The sequence below is a fragment of the Sphaeramia orbicularis genome, chromosome 6, assembly GCF_902148855.1.
Source record: "Sphaeramia orbicularis chromosome 6, fSphaOr1.1, whole genome shotgun sequence".
Taxonomy (NCBI): domain Eukaryota; kingdom Metazoa; phylum Chordata; class Actinopteri; order Kurtiformes; family Apogonidae; genus Sphaeramia; species Sphaeramia orbicularis.
In genome coordinates, this window is record NC_043962.1 from 5553664 (window position 1) to 5577532 (window position 23869).

At 35.2% G+C, this 23869-nt stretch overlaps 1 protein-coding gene across 3 annotated transcripts in view; it reads left to right on the forward strand.

Moving 5' to 3' along the window:
• cmip (c-Maf inducing protein) overlaps window positions 1-23869 on the forward strand; it is a 92813-nt gene that overhangs the window by 19268 nt on the left and 49676 nt on the right. For all 3 annotated transcript variants that reach the window (XM_030135572.1, XM_030135569.1, XM_030135570.1), the window contains one exon: window positions 22204-22329. In XM_030135572.1, coding sequence (XP_029991432.1) covers window positions 22204-22329 — 126 coding nt within the window. The remainder of the gene's footprint in view (window positions 1-22203; window positions 22330-23869) is intronic.

Here is a 23869-nt window from a genome sequence, read left to right on the forward strand (position 1 = left end):
CAGATCATATCGGGCCGTTTATAGCCCCTGACCTAAAATGACTTTGACAAACCTGGATTAGTTCTTTTTTTCATGTGCGCTTAAAAATGCACTTATCTCAGGTCAACAGACATGGAGTTCCAAGCACAACACAGACTCCGACATAAACTTCACAAGTTCGTGCAGATCAGTCATAGAGACGCGTACGAGAACCACAGCGGCGTATTGGAATTTATACTGGCCATCTCCACCAGTAGCTGCAGACTTTTAACAACACGGAGCCAAAATCAGATAAAGCGAATAAATAGAAGTCATTAAGTCCAGAGCCTATTTTCCATGACATACGGCTTTTTAACTGCTGTTTTGGAATGCATCAAAGCGTCCAACATAAAGAAAAAAAAAAACCTCATAGAAACAGTCAGAGATCATAAGAGAAAAAGTGGTACTAAGAGGCTGTGTCATGTTTTTAGTTTTTCTTTGTGATTCTGAAAACTGAAAATGAGTTGTAGCGATGGAAAAACAGTTGAGTATGTAATGAGGTAGCGCCGAGGTGAAAGACAAACACGGGGATGAGTAAGAGATAAATGTGAAATTATACATTCATCAAGTATGACTCAGTGAAATTAAGAAAAGATGTCTGGTGTGTCTGGTGTTTGGTTAATATTCTAATTTGTACTTGTTTACTGTGTGAGATAAAGGACGTTTTAGCGTTTCAGATATAAGACGGGCAGTATATGTAGAAGATTTTCCTCTTTTTATAAGTGAACATGAGGAAAATTCACTAAAAATACCATGCGATGTCAGTATCTTGTGTTTGGGAGTTGTGTTGTTTCACTCCTTCTGTCATTTTGCTGCTTGTAACGACTGGAATGAGTCACAAAAAACACTAACGCTTCATACTTTCATCCTGTTCCCCACCTTCAGTAATTCATTATGAACTCATTTTACTTCAGGTTCTACATTAAGACCAAAATGTGGGTCAGACCAGTAAAATATTAGCATAATAACCTATAAATAATAACAACTCCAATATTTTCTTTTCGTTTTAGTGCAAAAAAGTACAGAAAAAAGTTACATTTACAAACTATGCAAACAAAAAAGATGTGAATAACCTGAAAAAAATGAAATTTCTTACAAAAAATAAGTGCAGTTTTAACTCAACTTATCATTTATACATGCACATTACACATGATGTTACACAAAACATTTAGTAACAGGCAGAATATTGTTAAAATTGTATTTAATTTTCTTTAGACATTTCACGTTCTTTATATTTTTTCTGGTTATTCACATTTTTAATGTATAGTTTATAAATATAAATATTTTTTGCACTAAAACAAAGAGTAAAATTTGGAGTTGTCATTAGTTATTGGCTTAATCTAATATTATTTTCACAAACCAAGAAGAAAATTTAGTCATTATTTACAGGGTATTGTATTATTATTTTACTTGAGATCACATCAGTCTGTATGTAGAACCTGAACTAAAACCAGTTCAACATCCTTCATTGTTAATATCTTCAGTTTAATTTTTGCATTTCACAGATTCATCCCATGGTCTGGACTGGACCCTTAGGTGGGCCGGTTTTGGCCCACGGGCCGCATGTTTGACACCCTTGAACTATAGTTTCAGATCAGTGAACTTCCTCCTGATGATGGATTTCCTTATTGTATATAATGTTTATTTTGTGTGAGTCGTCCTCATGTTTTTAATAGTTTTATAAGTAGTTTTAAGCGACAATCATTGTTTTTTTGTATAAGTCAAACTCAAAGTCAGCTTTATTGTCAGTTTTGCTATATTTACAGCACATATAAAGACTGAAACTGCGAAAACGCTTAAGGCCCATGGTGCAACAATGAACATAGAAGAAAAAAAAAAAAAGAATGGAACTCTAAACAGAATGTAACTATAAACTTGTTTGCTCCTGGAGGATTTTGTTGGGTTCTGTAAATTGGCTTGAGAGTCTGGCTCTATATGTAAAGTGTCATGAGATAACTTTTGTTATGATTTGGCGCTATATAAATAAAATTTGATTGGTTGATTGATTGAAAGAGCAGGGGGTTGAGGAGACGGGAAATAACTCGCCTCTGGCATCCTCCTATCTGACCAGGTCATCATTGGAAATGAGAATTGGTTTTCAGTGGACTTACCTGGTTAAATAAAGGCTAAATAATTCAATAAAAAAGTTATGCACTCCAGGCACGTGCCACTAGAGCTGTTTTATGGACGTCCATGATGAGACAAAATTGTTGTATCATGAAAGCAGAAAAATCATGGAATTAATGTATTTGCAGCAGCTGAAGCTTCAACCTTTATACAAATAGAATAGAGTAGAATATCTTTAATGTCATTGTAACAAGTACAACAACATTAACCCTTTCATGCATGACATCCACATTTGTGGACACATAGTTTAACTCACTTTCCAAAGGGTCATGAAGGCAAGATTCTCCAAACCACATGGGAGCTGTCTCTATAGACCCGAAGCAAAACAATGACAAAAAAGTATCATCTTAGTTTTAGAATTTGGAATGCTCAAAATGTAAAGTTAATGTAAAATTAACCTAATACCTAGCTATGGGTTTACAGTCTAAGAGTTTCATAGCTTTATTTATATAACTTTTTTTTCAATGCATCTGAAAAAACTGTTGCATCATGATGTTTCCAATATAGACAATTATTTAATTTAAAAAAAAAGCCCAAACTTGTATATACCTGGGTCTCAGGAGGTTAAATATCTTCTTACTAAAACCATATTTGAAAAAAAATTTTTTTTTCAAAATGCATTTCAACTTCAGCCTAATTTTGAGTAATAAAATCAATCAAAAAAAAAAAAATCTAGATACTTTTTTTCATTATTCATGCATGAAAGGGTTAGAAGTGCCATCCAATCAGTACTTCATATATACAACCTATGATAAAAATACAAGTAAACACCAAGTCAGTGTTCTCCTTGATGTACTTTATTTAAATCATGAGCTGAATATGAAAGAACAGGATGTTTGGACGTCGGACGGCACAACATGACGACTTGTTTTTGAATATTTATGTGGATCTGTGAGTGAAAAGCAGAAGTGTTGGTGGTGGACGGTCCTTCCTACTGCAGATGACGTCTCAGGCCTCGTCGTCTGCCAGACCACAATGAGAAGTAAAACTGTGGGACAACTGCAGTAGCCTCCCTCCAAATGTCACAGTCTCATTTGAACATTGTGTTTTCTTACATTTAGTCATGTTGTGTAGAAGAAAGTTTTTGTTACTTTTTTTTTTTTTCTGTTTCGACAGGTATAGAAATATGAGTGGGGCTTCCAGTCAAACAGAAACTGCAAAATGAACATTATTAGTCTGCAGAAGGTACATGCAGTTTCAGTTAGTCCTGTGCATCCATTCACTCTAAGAATCATGGGTAATGGTTACGTAAAAAACCCTCACAGCAGCAAAGTGAAATCCAGTTTTGAGTATAAGTTAAAATATACTTTACAAATACTATGATGTATATAAAATTTTTAAAAACAAATGGTTACACAGTGTTTTGATAGATGAAGCAAAGACAGGAGACTCACAATAATAATAATAATAATAATAATAATAATAATAACACAACAGAAAGTGAACAAACAAAAGCAAGACAGAGATAAAATAAAAGTAAAAAGGAGAAAAAAAAACACATGAAAGTAGAAAGAGATGGAGTGAAAATAGTAATTCAGTAAATACATGGTAAATGCAAAAAATCTGAATTAAATAAGGAAAATGCAACAAAATAATTACTTAATAAAACAACTATTCCATGTTTTTTAAATCAAAATACTATATACTTTATTTTACTTTTATGTGTATTATGTTTTGTGTATTTTATTTGCTACCATTTATTATGTTTTTTGGGTGTCTGTAGTTGTTTTAAAGCACAATAAATAAAGGTGGGGTGGATAAAATTTAAAAAAATATATATATATATTAGACTAGCGTCATTGTACCCGTGGTGCCATTGTACGATAGCCTGAGAGGCTAAAAGGGCCCAGCATACCTCACAACATTTGAATACGAACATAAAAGTGTGCCTTGTAGATAGTCAGGGAATGTTTGAATTCATTTGGCAAGTTTGGCGACGATCGGGCGTGTGAAGGCTGAGGAAAACCCGTACAAACGCTCCCCTGTGCTGCAACATCGATCGGACACTGGACGGACACAGAACGTGCTTTATAGAAGGATAATTAAGTGAATAAAATATCTTTATGTTTTACATCTATATTTATTTTTTGGCCTCTGTGGTTGTTTTAAGCGCTCTATAAATAAAGTTGGATTGAATTGGGAAAATACAGTAAAGTAAAACAACTAAAGAAGTTAATTAAATGTGATTAATGCAGCCTAAATATTAAACCAAATTAATTTTACCCCCCAGGATAGGCTCCAGTGACCCCTGTGACCCTATTGAGGATAAAATGGGTTCAGATAATGAGTAAATTAATGAATTTTACCCCCCCCCACACACACAAACACACTCAGAAAACCCCACAAAAAAACAAAAAATTTACATAGGCTATGGGTAAAATGTAATTGGATTAACTTAAATCATGTTAGTGATTTTTTTCCCCCTATCAATAAAAATCTATTGAAGAAAGTAAGTGTCATTAGTGTCATTAGGCATATGTTTTTAATGATTAAAGTATTAACGTTTTTACTCATCAATATATTATAAAAGAAATAAAAGGAATATAAAAGAAAATCAGACTGATTTTTTTTTTCTACTGATATTATTGAAATATTTCCAGTATTTTCAGCTTAATCTTTGAATCTATTTTATTATGTGTTTTATTTGCTTGGTTTTTAATTTTCTTTTCCAGTGTAGGGGGTGTGAGATGTTGTTGCCTTAAACCCTGTCGTTTCATTCCAGAGGTCCAGAAGTTTGAACATGTGAAAGTGAGATTTGACTTTTACTTTCACATAATCAGAGGCCTGTGGTGGATGATTTGCTCGTGCAGTCTCATGTAATTATGCGTTTGTGCACATGTGTCACAGCTGAACGTTAAATAAAAACCTGCAGTTGGATTTATGGGCGTATTTTCCACTGTGACCCTCCCTGATAAACTCAACTGCACATGGAGCGTCTTCAGGATGTAATTCATGTTGTTTGGATTAAGGTTATATTTAGATCCAAGTGTGAAGCTTTTACTTTCCATTTTCCAGCTGTTACAGAGTTGGCAGGAGCTGATGTTCACCATTTATTTTTATTATTATTATTATTTTTTTTTTTTTTTTCTTATTGTACTGTCGGTCTAGTTTGTCGGCTCTGTTCCTGGTGTTTACTTTGTACGGTTTATTGCTGTTGTTGCAGCGGTTGCTGTTTACTGCTGTCGTTGCTGTAGTTTCGGTTTTTCTCTGTTGCCATTTTTCTATTTCCACTGTTGCTGTGGTTGGTTTGTCTGGGTTATTGCGTCCACTACATGCTGAGGTCATCCTGTACAGATGTGAACGCTGCAACAACTCTCTTCCAATCTCAGGCCTTGAAAGAAAAAATGATTTAGAACTTATTTCACAATTCTAGAGCGATACGTAGATTTATATTTGTATGAGGTAGCCTGTGGTGTTCTTATCTGTGCTATAATGAATAAATATTTCACAATCCATCACTGAATAGTTAAAAGTATTAGCAAATGCTGAGTGACTTCATTACATTCATGTCAGTATTGAACGCACAATGATTTTTTCCATCTAATTTTACTTGAATTGCTCTTTAATGCCTCATGAATCAACAAAATCAGATCCTAGCAGGATTTAATAATTATCAGAATTCAAATGAATTACAGTTTTTTTTTGTTTTTGTTTTTGTTTTTTTTTTTGAAAAAAAAAGCTTTTATTGAATTGATAATTGAACTGGGAAAACATTTTAATCCTGGAGATGTAAATAACCTTTGACCTTTTCAACATAGCGCAGAGAAACGAGGGATTCGTGACCAATGATAAAGGATGCTTTTATTAACGTTCTGCTGCTGTTAGCAGATGATTTTATACAATTTAAAAAAATTACAATAAAAAATGCTGTAGCAGATGAATTAACCAAGTATCAGGTCAAATTGTGTGTCAACCATTTTTCATTTCACAATGACAACAAAAGCACCTGAACACAACACACTTGTAATTTCTAATTCGCAAATGGAAAGGTTAATTTTCCTGATAGCACCTGAAGGCAGCATTAATGTGATTTGATTTAGGGATTTTATTCCGAACATACAATGAAATTTAACATGTATGTGAACAAGCAAAACGTAAATAATAATACAAATATCAACAATTATAACAATCTTAGACAGAAGAAGAGCACAATAGTTCCTTTTACATGCCTGAAAAGGGGTGGGAAGAAATGTATTTAATCCCACCCCCTCTCCGTAAAATATTATTAATAATTTATATTTATCTCTCTCTTCCTTTTGCAATACTCTTTTATATTTATATATCTATTCACACACACTCATCTGTATACACATACGTATGTATTTTTATACATATACACACAACATACAAGTACACATACACACATACAAGTACACATATAATCTTTTACATACGCATTTCTTAATTGTGCTGGCTACTAAAAAAATAATAAATAAGTCAAAGAAAGAAAGAAAGAAAGAAAGAAAGAAAGAAAGAAAGAAATATATATATATATATATATATATATATATATATATATATATATAAACAACAGTGAGCATATGGTGCCAATTAATAACCCTCATCCCTATATCTTGTGAAAAAAAAAAAAAATATATATATATATATATATATATATATATATATATATATATATATATATTTTTTTTTTTTTTTTTTTTTAATTGCCTTATGTTTGAACATTCCTTGTGCTCCTCCCTCAATCTATGCCATAATTTAACACCACACACAGATAGACTTAAACTTTTTCTAGTAGTGCACACCCTCAGAATTTTGAAATTAAATCTACCCCTTAAATTATAACTCCCTTCCCTTTCAGTGAATAATTTCAGAATATTTCCTGGTGTAGATTATTTTTGGCTTTGAATATGATTTGTGTTGTTTGTAGCTTTGAGTTTTATTAACTTTATCTGTAAAAAATAATGCGTTTGTGTGATTTTTGACCCAAACATCATCTGTCTCATCTCATATTGACATGTAGCGCTGGTCAGATGGATGTTTTTGTTCTCCGGTGTTATGAGCAGTACTTTAGTTGTTCCTCAGTAAAATGGAGAAGTAGAACAGCTTATCGTTCAGGGAAGTGACTCTCCGGAGGCCACAACGTCACACATGAGTCAGGCAGTTTTACATGATCTAAACGGAGTGTGTTGAGCGCGTGAACACCGCGGGTCTTCTAACACCAACATCACCCTGTCCCCATCTGACCATCCGCACAGTGTGGGGAATTCTGTCGAGTAATTATTGGTAAACATGAAACCTGAGGGGAAATGATAACGCTCGCTCGATGACAGGAACAGGAAGAAATGTGGAGTCTAATGCCCCTTTTATCCATTGGTTATCTGTGTTCAGCAGAAGAGCTGTGGTTGTCATTTTGTGTGATGCAAGAAAACACTGCACAGAAACAGGCTTCGTGAGAGCTACGTTTCACAGTAGAGGAAGAAAAAGAGGTTAAGGAAATGGGGAGGGAGGTAAGATGAGGAAAAGTGAGGTTACATAGATGCTCGAGGTTTCTATTATGGGTACTAACAGCTGCAGTAGTAGTACATCCACTGCTAGTACTTGTATTTGGAGTAGTAGTATTAACACTTATGGGTATTTCCAATCCAATCCAACTTTATTTGTAAAGCACTTTAAAACAACCACAGTGGACCAAAGTGCTGTACAGAAGAATAAATAAAAACCAAAATAACAGGGTAAAATATAAGAATAGATATAAAAGACATACAACAACTGAAAAAATAAAATAAAACATTTAAAAAATAAATAAATAGATAAAAATACAGAAGAATAGATAACACCTAAATAAAAGAATAAAATACAAGAATAGATTAAAACATAAAAAGCTGTGCGATTTAAAAACAACAACAAATAAGAACAATAAACCAAGACCAAATAAAACAATTGAATAAAAATAATACATTCAAACATCTCACGTGGTTTCAAAAGCCACATATTTGTACTAGCGGTATTGGTATTTATACTAAGTATTTATACTAGCGCCAGCAGTTCAGTCTTACTAGTCTCTTTTCCATTGGACATGTGCGCAAAACTTTACCCATATTTACTAAATGTAAAAAAATTAACAGAGGTGTGTAATGTCGGTTTTTCCATTAAATCACAAATGTGATAATTTGTTTATTTATTATCGCAAGATGACATGAGAAGTTATTCCATAAACATGGCGATGAATGTAAATATGGTGTTGATTTACAGATATATTCATTATTATTATATATTACCCCTCTATCTTGTACTAAATTAAAGAATTATTCGGTTTCCTGGTGTGTCCACACATCTCTTAAAACTTTTCTTCTTCACTTGTTTAACGTCCGTCAACATCTGGGTTTTTTTAATCATGTGACTCTAGTTGTGGAAAAAGGTCTTTCCATTGCATTTTTGTGTGATACACCATTTGTGCTACGCCCGAAAAATCACCTCTGACCAGCGCAAAAACTTTTAATCAAAAAACGAGAGTTTCAGCAAAATTGTTGTTTTACCATTAGGTAAATTTTTATGCGCAAGTTATATTTGCACAATTTAAGGGTCAATGGAAAAGCAAGTACTCTTTCTCTCGTCCTTTAACCCTTTAACCCCTGAGACATGATTCCAGGTAAAGGTGCTGCTGTGAATGTGCGTCTGTTTCAGGTTCGTTAAAGCTGCTGTGAGTATGTGCTTGTGTCCCTTTACTTCAGTGGTCTTGTTTTACTGTGTGTTTTAGGGTCAAAACAGGTGGAATAACAGAAACAGACAAAGAGAGGAATTGAAGTTTGACAGGTTTGGACTAAATAAGGCACTAGAATGTACATCAATAAGAGATTTAGGATGTTGAACACGAACTGAACTAGTATTTGAATTTGTGCCCAGTAGGTTTTGTTTTGGGCTCTTTTTTCTTAATTAGTCCAGCTGCTTTTTGACATCTGGTTGAACTCCATAAAGCAGTTACATGGTCAAAACTCAGTAAAAACACAGTAAAAAAAAAAAAAAGGAAAATCACCACAACACTGCAAATATCAGTAAAAACAAAAAACAACAATGGAAATTATGTAAAAAAAAAAAAAAAAAAAAGAAAAAAGTTTTATAGTGAGTCGGTCTCACTCACTCCTCTGTGTTTGACCCCCTATTCCACAGGCAGCGGGGGATGAACTGAGCATGCTCAGATGTTTATGGCAAGAACAAAGTCTATTCTATCAGCACATTTTGGAATTTTTCTGATTGAGCAAACGGTTGAATTTTTATGAATATTTAAAATAGTTCATACTTTTGGAACGCTCACCACAGATGTGTCAGGGGTTAAAGGGTTAACAGGTCAAGGCAGACGTTCATCCTCCAGAGTCGGGGTCTGCTCCAAGTTTACTCCTGTTAAATGGGGGTTTTTCCTTCCACTGTCACCAAGTGTTTACTTCTGGAGGATTCTGTTGGTGTCTGTAAATTGGCTTAAGAGTCTGGTTTAGACCGGCTCTAAATGGGAAGTTTCTTTTTTTTTTTCAGATTTTTATGTAGAAATATTGAGAAAAATTCAACATACATTTAAATTACATTGTGGTCACGTAACAAGTATGTGACCAGTGACCAATCTTTCCATTCTCAACATTTCAGTTTTTCTTTTTTTTTTTGTAATAAAAAAAACAATTGAACAGTGAACAATGGATGCATTGTTACATAAAGAAAACACATACAAAAGACCAAGAGACTTTGACCTCCTCTCTCTAAAGAAAAAAAGAAAAAATAAATAAATAAAATATAAAAAGTAGAATTAATTAAATACACAAAAAACAAGACAATTTCAGATACATTGTCATTATATTGTCATTTCCTGTACATTTAGGGTTCCAACAGATTGTGTTTGGTAAATGTAAACAAAAAATATCCACTTTGACCATAGATTTGAAAATTTGTTCATTAGTAACCGAAGGGAGAAGGTTAGTCTTTCCATTTGGGAAATTTCATTCATAATATCTACCCATTTTTCCAGATTAGGTGGTTCAGGTTGGAGCCAGTGCCTGGTCACAGCCTTTTTACCAGCAGTTATTAAAATTCTATACAAGTAGGCATTGTTCACTAAAATTTCAGTTTTTCCCATAATTAAAGTCTAAATGGGAAGTTTCATGAGACAACTTTTGTTATGATGTGACACGATATAACTAAGATTTGATTAGATAAGATTTGAAAACTGAGGTTACAGAATAGTTGAAAGGATGGTGAAAATGGGTCAGAAAAGCAGTAAAAAACGAGACCACAGAATAAAAGTATGAAATGTAGAAGGAAGCAGATAAGGAAAACAAGGACAGGGAAAGGAAAAATGAACTGTAGTTGAAACAAACTCCTGTCAGCATTGTGTTGTAGTGGGCGGGGCTTTAAAACGGGTATTTGACCTTTTTGGATGCACTAACACAGGCCGCTGAACATCAGAGGTGTCTCCGCAGTCAGCTGTTTTCCTCCTCCCACTTGTGTTTCTCCTCTGTCTTTACTCTTTGACAGTCAATGCTTTTCCTGTTTGACTCATCAAAAGCACAGTTCAGAAGTTTTTCCTGCCCTGCAGCGCTTGGCGGCTGCGAACGTATCAGGGCGCTGCTAGGATTGTTGATCAGTGAGTCAGCATTACGCTTACGCATTCCAAGTGACACCACACCTGAATATTAAAAAGCACAGGCGCTGGTATTACTTTCCTCAAACAGCTCGGGGGTTTTTGGTTTAGTAACTTCTCCATCTGTGATTATGGTGCAGATACGATCAGACTTGGGAAACATGACCAGCACCGATCTCTGTGATTACAGTTAATGGTGCATTGTGGTGTTGAGGCTACGTGGTTTATTACACTGGGTTACAAAAAAAAAATGGTTTTTGCAAGTTGTCTAGGTTTTTTCAACTGAATTAGGACCATTTTGCACCGCTAAATCCAAAAATGACATCTGTTTTTCTCAATCAGGTCAGGTTTTTTTTGCTAATTTGATTTTGAAAAATTTGATCTTCTCACAAAATATAATAATTAATACCAAAATAAGATTGGTAAGCATACTTTATGAAACTTGTGACTTGATTCCTGTTAGGTACAATGGTGTATTCATCACAGATGTAGCAGAATACATCAGGCTTATTTTTGCAAGATCTTCTAGTCGAAGCCATTTCATTCACCTGTAATATTAAAAAAAAACATTCATCATAAATTGGCAAAAGTAAAATCTTCAGAACTCGTTTATTGCAAGAAATATGAAAGAATTTTGTATCATATGATGTGAAAATGCCCATAAATGTAAGCAGAAATGTTCAAAAGCCAATATGTAGCTTAGTTCAGAAAGTTGACCTGATTGAGCAAAATTAATTTTGGATTCAGCACACCAAAATTATCCTAAATCAGCTCAAAAAACTTCAACAATAAATTTGTTGTTGACCAGTGTTATCTGTACCAAAAATGTAGTGCAGTGGAACCTCGTAGTATGAATTCATTTATTTATTTATTTGCTTATTTGATGAGGACAGTGCATATTAATTTATATTTACATTTACATTTATGCATTTGGCAGACACTTTTTTCCAAAGTGACTTACAGGGGAAAAAACAAAAACGACAGAAAAATACAATAATAGATTAAAAACATAAAACAGCTGTACAATTAAAAACAGTGTCGTACAGAAAAATAAAAAGCAAAATGATAGACTAAAATACAAGAATAGATTGAAAAGACATAAAAGCAGCTGTACAGTTAAAAACAGTGAAATAAAAATACCATGTAAAAAACAGCAGAATAAACATAATAATACATTTAAAATGGAATAATAAACACTCAGTATAAATAAAAACATTACTTTGTGTAAATATGTCGGGTTTAGCTGGGAGCTCTTTTCCATCCGTAGTCCTCAGCATTTAAAAGCCGACTAAACATACAAACAAGACAATACGACATATACAACACATTACTATATTAAAGTCTACATCATACTAGGGCTGCACGATATTGGAAAAAACTGACATTGCGATTTTTTTTAAACCCTGCGATACATATTGCGGTATGAAAAACTCCTCATTAGAACATAACAGCTGTGTGGTCCCGATGTAAATGGTCAAACAAATTAGTTGTTTTTCCTCATGTTGTGGCGACACGTGTAAGGCACTATCGACATAGAACACGTTTCAGTTTCTTCATCCTTCTTGTAGCCGAAATAATTCCAGGTAACTGCCATTGCTTTTCTTTTTGGCACCAAGTCTTCATTTATGGTGATTTTCTCGTTTGTTGCTCATTTTTCAAAATTGTTACCAGCGACTCACTCCAAACTGATTAAGAACGATTGTGATTGGTGGATCGCTGTGTGCAATGTGTGTCAGGTACTGAAGTTGAAATGAGATGAGTACACATTAAGTTCATTTGCGTCCTACATTGCAGGACCTGCGATGTGAGTATTGCGCACATTGCGATGACGATGCTCAAATGATATGTTGTGCAGCTCTACATCACACATCGTTGTTAATACAATAAATACAATATGAAACTGCCAAGAAGAATAACTACTGAGATGGAAATGAAATATTGAGCAGACATCACAGGTGTTCACAGGTTTCATTAGATTTTAACCTTTTTTTTTTTTTTCAGCTCTTTTTTTAAATGTGGAAAAAGTGCAGATTTCACAAATAGTCATTGTTAGACTATTCCAGCTCTTATTGTTTTGACCGGTTTTAGTTCGTCTGAACGGCACCTCACAGGCCCCTCTAGAGACAGATCTTATACTCAAGTTCTTGTCTCTTCGTCTAATAAATAAAGGGGGGGGCAAGCCATGGAGGGACTTACGGACAAGACAGGTGAGTTTGAAAAATTAGAAGTTTTCAAAGTTTAGCAGATTGTGTTTTCCAACAATTGTACAGAATTTAATTTCATGACCAAGCTCGTTTTGTGATTTACTCGTTTTATGAATAAATTTTCCCCACTGAAATGAATTGAAGTATTATTTATCTGTTCCAGCCCCCAAAAACCACCCACAATCCTTTTTTTTGGAAGGGATTTTAAAACAGAAAAAGTGGAATTAAAAAAAACAAAACAATTATAAAACCAAATAAACTGGTTTTATTAACTTATTTCCCTTTAACATGAGACAGAAGGAGAATTTCTTGCATTTTCTCTCTTCTCTTCATTTATTGTTTCTGTCCTCACTTTTATCACTGTCTGCACTTACAGGTTGTTTCGTTTTAAACCTATCCAAAGAAATCTGCTTTGTTCTGCTTTTTCCTCTGAAAATGCTCCAGATCATTGTCAATAAATTAAGCTGCTGCGTGGCCTGAATTTATCTTCATAATTTTTTTCAACTAAATCATAAACTCTGTCCACTTTGCCAACATTTGTTTTAATTTCCTGGTACAGATATCCTCCTCCACTTCACTGTCCTTGTAGGGGAGTTTCCTAATCTCCTTCATTTGAATGCTGTTGGAGGAGCACCTGCTTCTACTGCGAATTTACACTCCCCCCCCAAAAAAAATTCTCAATAGCCGTGGCTTGTAATGCAAATTTCTCATACTACGGTGCACATGTACTGCCAGGTTCCACTAAGCAGCAAATTCCAGAGCTGAAAATTAAACCAATGTGGAACTGCCACAGCCTGCAGTTCCTCCACAGGCCACTTGAGGCTGAGTCCAAAGTGACTCAATCCCCACAGATAGACCATAACACGGGAATGTTAAAGCCTCTAGATACATAAATACACTGTAGACTTTCCTGGGCAGGGTGTTTGGGTAGGGGTTCAGGTGCATCTGGTTATGATGCCTCCCTGGTGACGTGTTCCAGGCATGTCCAAGCTACCCAAAGGGATTATGGGTTTTATCTGGCAGGGGAACACCTTCACCTCGGTGTTCCCCCCTGGAGACAGATGACAAGGTGACCAGGGATGGGGAGGTCTGGGCGTCCCAGCTTAGGCTCCTGTCTCTATGACACAGGTGTCAAACATGTGGCCCACGGACCACAACCTGCCCGCCAGAGGTTCCAACCTGACCCGTGGAACTCATTCTAGTTCCAAACTCCAAAATGTAACTAATATTATGCCTGTTACAAGTTTTTTTGTGCATTTGTTGATCCACTGTGGTCTATGAAGAAAAAAAAACACATTACTTCTGTATGCAAAGTTTATGTGGTACTCTCTCTGTAAATGATGTACATTGAATGAGAACTTCGTTTGTCAGTCTTCACTCCAATTTAAAAGAATTATAGTTTTAAGTAACATCTTCAGATTTATCCTGTATGTTTTTTGGGCTAATAATTGTACTACATTAAAATAAATTAAATTATTTTGATTGTTACAAGTTATAATGCACATGTATAAAAGATAAGCAGGGGCATGTTTTGTTAAAATTGCACTTATTTTTCTTAATAAATTTCGGGTTCTTCATGTTATTCATATTTTTTTGTGAAAGGATGTAAACATTTTCAAGATTTAATTTTACTTTTTTTGCACTAAAACAAATAGAAACACTTGGAGTTCTCAGTATTTCTAAGTTACTACTCAGACCCACTTGAGATCATAATGGTCTGTATGTGACCCCTGAACTAAAATGAGTTTGACACCTTTGGTCTACAACCTGGACCAGGATGAGTGAAGAATGATGGATGGATTGTGTTTTTCACATAACTGAATTTACTGACCTGTAAGTTTCTATCTGTCTACTAATGTATTACTATATCTAATATGTGTCATCTGCCTATATAGCATATGTGCAAGGTTATCTGACTGGCTAACCCTTAATGAAATACTGTTATACCTGTGAGTATAACATAAATTTGCTAATATATTTATTAATTCAGCACTGTGTAATCTGTCAGGTAGCTTTCTAAAAGTGGTCCTGTTGCATAGGTCCGCTGTAGTTGTGGTTAGAGATTATATTAACAAGATGTCAAAGAACTGTGTCACACAAATAATACCTAGCTTGTTAGCTTAGCTACATATTAACTAATGAGTCAGTGTTTGTTTTGTGGTCTGCAGTGCTAGTTAATCTATTTATAAAGGTTATGCTGTAGTTGTATAACTATCTATTCTTTCTAATAAAAGGTTAAAACTTAAGGTTAACTTGCTTTATTTTCTCCATAGGAAAATTCGCTCTGTGAATTTTACCCATACTAATAGACACACAGCACCTAGCATTAGCATTAGCTATTAGCACGTAGCACATTAGGAGCAGTGAGCTGCCATTGAAGGTGCTCGGGCAAGAACAGTAAGTCATAATTTTTCTGAACTCAGTTAATAATAATAATAATAATAATAATAATAATAATGGATTTGATTTATATAGTGCTTTTCTAGACACCCAAAGCGCTTTACATTATTAACCCATTATTCATTCGCTCTCACATTCACACTCTGTTGACGATCATAAACAACTGTGAACTGATACAGTATGTATAGGACTACTATAAGAACTGAGTAATGACTTGTGAATAGTGTAACTGCATGTAATTATGAATACTTATAATTTTTCAAAATGGACGGTAAAATACTCACTGGAGAGGATTAATTGAAATGAACTGATACATGTTATTGCAATCTGAATTCCTCATTTGTCTTTGGAATTTATTGTTGCTACATTAGCATCTGAAATACTGAAATATACCAATGTATTGTTTTTACTTTTTTTATTATCGAATGATTTGTTTCACCTCTAGATCTGAAATGCTCTGCTGTTTATTTGTCACGTTCTGAATCTTTTGAAACCACACATAAGAGGCAGAAATTATCTTTGACCTATGTGATTATTTTTTTATCATGACGACATTTTTGTCCATATTGCCCATCGCTATAGTCCTTTTATACAGATATGATGAGAAAAATATCATAATGTTCTCTCCTTTCCTCCAATTTTCTGCTTTTTACTGAAGCAGTGTTCTTTTTTCTTACATTATTTCTTTCTATCATCGCTCCCTATCTGCTTCTCCCTGAGAAAAAAAAAATAACATACATCTCCATCCCCTTGTTTCTATGGCAACACAGCAGTGAAGAGAGGAGGCAAGAGGAGCAGTAGCCTCCTCTTCCAGCCCTCCTCCTCTATGATGAACAACAGAACAGAAAGACTGAGAATGAAAGGGAAAAGGGAGGAAGAAAAAGAGGGGAGGCAGAAAAACTGTTGAGAAGGAGGAAAGAAGGGAAGGAGGGAAAACAAAGAGAAAGGGAGGAAGGTAGAGGGAGGCAATCAGTGCATGCTCTTGTGCAGGATGGAGTATCTATGGTAACCTCCGCCGGTTATCAGAAAATTGAAGCCCCTTCTGTTTGTCTCCATTCTGCTCTGCTGCTGTCTTTTGAAAAGAAAAAAAAAAACACAACACCATTTATCTGCTCCTGTGCTGCACAATTTCATATTCCACTCTTTTATTTTGCCATGTGGACATATGGTACATGGGTCGGACTGACGGAAAGACAGTCAGTCAGTCAGTCAGACAGACAGACAGACAGACAGACAGACAGACAGAGGTTAATGTTTACTCTTCCAAGGAAATGAGACTCTCGCCCCAAACCAATATTTGTCATAGATGTCGTCTGTAATGAAAATCCTGTATGATGGCAGTTTGACAACAGCGACGGTGTGTGTTTGCATATGTTGAGAAGGGGGGTAAGACAGAAGAGCCGCCTCACTCTATCAGCCACCGAGGCAGGTGTAAATAAAGGAATAGCGTGTTTGTTCTTGGGCGAAGGGGTGGAGGGAGCTGCCTGTTTGCTCTACAGACAGTGAGATGGATGCAAATAAAGAGAACCACCTGTCTACTCGACTGCAGAGCAACACCAGGGCTAAAGCCGGCGCTCGCTACTGCTGCTGCTTCCATGTAACGACTCAGATGTGTTTGTGTTGAGTGGAGCCGTGGATCTGTCTGTCTGTCTGTCTGTCTGTCTGTCTGTGTCTGTCTGTGTGTGTGTGTGTGTGTGTGTGTGTGTGTGTGTGTGCTGGAGGGGGCTGGAGACAGACTGTTTATCTGTCTGGAAGCAGCAGCAGCAGAAGAGGACACAGAAAAGCCTTGTTCAAAGAGCTCCGTAGCTTCAGATTCTAATGATAACTGACATTTATTTCAGTGTTTACTTCCAATTTGACAGATCTGTGTTATTTGTATGGACGACTGAGCAACATTCACTAAACACTGGTATTTACTAGACCGACCTCAACACAACACATGATAATAGGATGTTTAGTGGTTAACCAGCCGCTAAACAACTCCATCATCTGCCAACTCCCTGTAGGACTAAGTGATATGGTTAAAAATATTATCAGGATAAAACTTTCCATTTTAGGCAGTATTTATTCTGACAAATGTTAAAGTTCTATAGTTCTATTTCTAAGTTTACAGGCTGTTTTATTTCCCTCTGATGGAAAGTTGAAGAAGTCAGACTGATATCTATTGTTTTAGATTAAGACGCAACAAAACAAAAATAATAAAAGATCATTTAACCCTGTAATGCTGAACGTATCATATTTGATACATGAGTTTTGAAGCCCTCTACATGATCAGTGTGATATTTTTTTCTTGAAAAACCTGATGTATACAATTAGATACATGCAATACATAGATAATCCACCAGGGGGGAGGAATTCATTCACCAGAGGCCTTTCCAGTGACACTACAAGAGTGTCATTAATGAGGAAGGAGGAAGAACTGGGACCATTTAGAAAAGGAATCAACAATTTGTTAGACATGTTTGCATTATATTTTGTTGTTGTTTGTTCAAAAATAATAATATTTGAGCATTGAGACCCGATGTATCAAATATGATACAAAACTGAAACTCATACATTTGAAAAAGATTTTTTTTGGTTGTTCAGAAGGACCAATAAAGGCTCCAGTTTCAAAGAACTGGACTTTTCTGTTGATGATGTAATGCTTGAAGTTTTACAGGGTTAAGATAAAGATAAAAATGGTGACAAACATGTAACAAGATGAAAACTGTGATGGAAATATTGAAAAACAACAATATGAACATGGTGGGGAAGATTCAACAAGGCAAAAACAATGCTAAACATGCAACAAGAGAACATTATGCATTATGCAACAAAATGAAAATAGTCACAAAAAAGTGAGAAAACTTTATAAACTGTACACCAACGTGAAAACTGCAACCAAAAAAGGAGGCAAAAGTTGTGCAAAAACTTTATGGAACATAGAACAAGATGAAAACCGCATAAAAGATGCAACAAGATGAAAATGTGAAACAAGCAACAAGATAAGTGACAAAACTCTTATAAAAGGTTTTGTAAGGAAGAAAGGTTTTACCACAACCAAAAAAATATGCAAATGGTGCAAAATTTTGTACATGCAACAAAAGGAAAATGGCAACAAAACCTGTGATAAAAATCTTGTACAACACATAGCAATATGAATATGGTGTCGAAAATGTTGCAAAACAGTCAACAAAATGGCAACAGTGTAGAACACACAATATGAACATGGCCTGACTGATGCAACAAGACAGAAATGATGTGAAACGCAACAAGAAGAAAGCAATTATGAATACAGTATCAACAAAACTGACAACAAACATGTCATACAACACACAGCAAGATGGAAACAATATCCAGAAAGTTGGAAAAGATATGGCAGGACAAATATGTTGTAAAACGAAAAATGAAATTAATATATATTAAAAAAAAAAAAGAAATACCGTGAAACGAATGTAAAACGCAAAGAAAAGACAAAAAAAACAATGTAAAAGAGGAAATAAGACAAACGATGGTTATGGTTATCTGTGGTTCATTTTGTAAATCCATAAACGGAGCATCAGAAATTCTTCTAATCTATTTTTTTTTTCAGTATCACAGTATGCATTAAAATATAGTGAAAAGGTGAAACATTCCAATATTTTCCACGTGCTTCAACTGACTGTGAACAAATCCATATGTATAAATCCTCTAATCCAGACTCTCCAACAGATGAACCAATATGCAAACACAAGACACTCATTAATAAGTGAATATTCAGTGGGTAAAATAAAATTAATCAGTAAGATAAATGCATGAGAACATGACAAACTTGTGTCAAGAAAAAAAATAAAACCCTTACTTGTACAAATGAGAAGTTTAACTGAGAGGAAATGAAACGTGAAATGTTTGTGTTTAAGGCCGTCTGTGATCTGTTTCCTGATTTTATTTTACTTGTAGTTTGGTGTCGAACCATGACAGGATAGTGGTTAAAAAGCTTTGATTGGTTCTGTTCCCTTTCTGTCCGTCATCATATGGGCTCATGGTTCCTCTTTAGTCTCCGCTTCAGTTTCTTTTTGAATCGGCTTCTTCTATGACTACTACCCTTCATACAGTCATCAGCTTCATATCAGCCGGTCCAGTGTCTTCACGCTCCAAACCAGTACCGTCACGTCTGCCCGAACACAACATTTTCATTGTTTCCTTTTACAGTGAATGCATTCTGACTGAGATCCTCTGATACAATGGGTTTACATTTAGTTATCTGGTATTATCTCAGCTGTCGGCCTTATCTGTAGGTTAGTGTCAGAGGTGGAAAAGGTCTATAATGTCTTTACTCCTGTAGAAGGACATTGTTTTTGTCTATGATTCAACTTATTTTCTTTAACTTGGTTTACTTTTGAAAAATTACATTGAAAGAAAATGAACATAAGGATGAAATCGCAGATATTTTTTTCTTCTTGTTCAGGATTTTCTTTTAATTTTTTCAGTTTATCATGTGTGGGATGGTCTTTTCTTTTTTAGTTTTTAGTTTTTTCTTTCCTAACTTGTCTTGTCCAGTATCATAACAGTAGAATGGTGGTCTGGCTCCTTTTGGTGCTGAACAAATTTGCCTTGCTGAAGGAAACTTCATAAAGTATATGAGGCTCCCTTTGATACTCTACTGTCTGTATTATGAGTTTAGTTGAACCACATTTTGATGCTGGACCTGACACTAAGGAACAGGGGGGAGAAGAGAAGGAAAGATTGAAGGGGGGAAAACAAGGAACAAGAAGGTGGCGAAGACCCTCACAAGAAAATATCCACAATACAAACAATAACCATGGTGATAATTATAATGGAAACAATAACTAGAACAAGAACTGAGTAAACTGGGCAGAAAGACAGGAAAAAAAACAAACAGATAAATAAACAAATAAAATAAAATAAGTAAGACCTATTACCATGAGGAATATAAAAAAAGAAAACATGAACAAAATATCATAAACAACAACTGCTCAAATAATACCAGCAACAAATCCACAATCTTTTTCTTATTGACCTTTCGTTCAGGTTGAAATTGGTTTTGACTGTGCAGAATAATTCAAAATAAAAATGATAATTTCTCTCAAATACATAAAAACTAAAGCGAAAAGCCTGTTGTCAGGAAGTAACAAGGGAAAAATAGTGAATACAGATACTACAAATCTCTATTTATGAACAGTAATAGAGTATTTGTACTTAGCTACTCAACATTTCGTTGTCTTATCTCTGTCATATGTAGCTGACAATAACGTCACAAATGTATATTTATCCACTGTTAACAGCAATATGTGTAGAACGCTGGATTCTACGATGGTCTGACAGCTTTACCGTAGCGCGGTGGTTCCCAACCTGTTTTGGCTCGTGACTCCATTTTAACATCACAAATTTCGAGCGAGCCCAGACATTCATAACAGACTTTTTTTTTTTACGAAAATTAATTTATTTTTGATCATGTAATAGTTTTGCTATACTATGTTGCAAATAAACATTAATTTTAGAGGACATTTAGTCTGTATAATGTATATTATTATGGACGGAGGCAAAAAAGCCAGGTGTAGATTACAGCACAAAGGGAGAATTTTATTTTCTTTGGTCAGGATATGTACAGTCAGTCCATTTTGGATTTACAAGGCTGACAATTAATACTGAACAAACAAGAACTCAAACTATGAATTATGAAAGAGCTGCAGCATCTGAAACTGACCACAATGAACATTTGACAGATAAACAGAACCACAGTGCTGCAGTTTCAGAATCACAGTTTGCCATGTCTTTTATGGATTGGGATTGTCTTTCTCAACTCACCATATATTTTTATTGGTGATTTTTTTTTTTAATTTAAAAAAAAAATTATCAATTACTAGAAATTTCAGGCGACCCCATTTGAATTCCAGGCGACCCCACATTGGGTCCTGACCCCAAGGTTGAAAAACACTGCCATAGCGTGTTAGGACAGCTGAAAGTTTTTTGAGAGTCTATATTCCCCCTGTATAGAAATTCAGAGAATGAAAATGTCAGCCGCAGCATACTCAACATACTCTGAGAGAGTATCTCAAGTTTTGTAAATGAAAAAGGCCTCCAGAAAGAAAAAAAGAAAAATGTTGAAAATGCCAGAAAGTTTTGCTGCCTAATTAGGGTGCAGCGAAAGCCACCGCACATGACGTCTGCAGGGCCCATTTGTGTGGATATACAGTTGGTCTCCCATCAACAATAATTGGTACTAAGTCATTCTGTGACGTTAATGCCTGGGAAATCAACTGGTGAATCATTTACTGCCATTTCTGCATTACTGACAGACACATGTCTTATTATAGACACTGTGGCATTAAACATTTCTCTTCCAGCTTCTCCTGGGGGTTCGAAGATATACTGACTCGCTTCCTCTGTGGCTTTCGCTCGGTCTTGTTATTTTTATGCGTTTCATTCCGAGTTTTTTAACCCCTTTTTCTCGAAAACATTTCTTTTCCTGGGTGCAGAAACTTGTGGTCATCTGTCAGCTTTTTTAGACTCAGTTGCTCGGTAACATCTTCCTTCTCTGTTTTGTATCTTTGCATGATTATTAGCTTTTGCTCAAGAGATTTTCCACTTTTTTTTTTTTTTTTACCATTTAATGACTATGGGCTCTGAACTATAAATGAATGGTCCTTACAGCTGATAAAGACATCTGTGTGTTACTGTATAACAGCGTTTGCTGTTCTGCTGCATTTGGAGGTTTTGTTTGACCTTGTGTTTACCCAGGGCAGGTTAGCTCAGGATAGATTTCTTTTTGTCTTTCCAGCTGACTGCCAGTAAAAATAATTGCCACTTTCTCCTGCAGCACTGTTTAAATATCCAGTATGTACAGTAAATGTTGGACTAATATGATCTTGCTTCCTCTCTGCCCTCCAGCCCACCGGTTACATGGAGACGTCATTGTCCTACAGCTCTATAGAAGACCTGCAGCTCCTGTCGTGGGACAACGCTCCCAAGTACTGCGTCCAGCTCAGTTTCCCAGGTGGCACCGTCCTGCTGCAGGTAATATCCAATAACTGAACGATCAATAACTGATATGCAATGATTCTATGATGTTTAAAGTCATGCTGTTTCCAGTGGCAGTGGCTGCGGAAGTTCATTACTGCAGCCAGTTTAGTATCTGTGTTATGTTGTGTGTATTTCAATGTATTATTTCATAGCATGTGTTGAGAAAATCTGCACATTTTATATAACAACAACACAAATGTTCCTTATTTTTTTTAATCTTACAGTGGTCTGTAAAATAAAAGTCTTTAGTGCTTTGTGAATTACTTTTGGTACTTTCAGAACAAACTAGCGGATAAATTGAACACCACTTTTCTGTTACATGTCAGTAAACTGTTAACCCGCCTTTCTTTCTTTTTTTTTTTTTTGCAAACGTTTTTCACACATGTGGTCAAACTTTCTATTACGGTATAAATAAAAAGTTCTTGGCATGTTTGCCAAAAAATAGTTTTTCTTCTTTTTCTAAAAACCTTAAAGGGGTCATATTTATCTAAACCCACTTTTATTAGTCTTTGGTTAATTTCTTTGTGTATTTGGACCCAAATAGTTCATCCAGTTTGAATTTGAACCCTCCAGCTGCTGCAAAACTATCTTTATATTCATTTGGGAAAAAATCCAGTGGATTTCTACAACCTGTTTGAATTCCTGCTGAATTTGTTACGTCTGTAACTAGTTACGTCACGACATTTGCACATATAAGGGTCTAGACTTCCGTCGAACATTTCTCTGAGTATGACATAATTGTTTATCAGCAGCAGCAGTTGTAGTTCATACTGAAAATATGTCCAAACTTGGAGCCCATTACCTAAAATGTTCAGCTGTTGGTTGAATGGGACAGAAGTAGCTCATTTGCATTTAAAGGGCCAGCGCTCCAAACCACCTTTCTGGTGTCATTACTCAGAAATAGGGTTGAAGATGGACCTGTGGAGTTGAATTAATGAAGAGTTCAGACCCAAGCAGAGGATTTACAGTTTATGGAGACCACAGGGAAGTGTTTTAAAATTCATAATTCCATTAAAAAAAAAAAAAAAAAAAAAAGAGCAAAATATCACTCCTTTAAAATATAACTTTGGCAATTATGCTAGGAGGCTAACATTATTTAGACCTTCATTAGAACATTGGAGGTAAAGAAAGGTGGAGTTTCCCCTTCTACTAGTGTCCCATGGGACCTTGTTTCAGGAAAAAAAAATTGTATTATACATACATACAGTCAGACAAGAGTGATTTTTCTTTTGTTGAAGTTAAGAAAGTCACAGTTTGTTGTAAAACCACTGAAGCATCAGACTGTGAAAATACGCAAACAGAAAAGACTACACACAAAAGGCACTATCACCATCGTCATTGAAACTGTTTGTCTCTGTGATCTGTTTCTGCAGCATCAACATGACCATACTTACAGTGATTTTCACCTCTTTTCATACTTTTTCATGTTCATTCTGAAACAATGAGGGGAAATATGTCAAGGTAACAGGTGTTTTGGTGTTTGGGACATGTATACAATGACAGGTGCAGTCCATTGAGCTAAAATAGAGGCTTA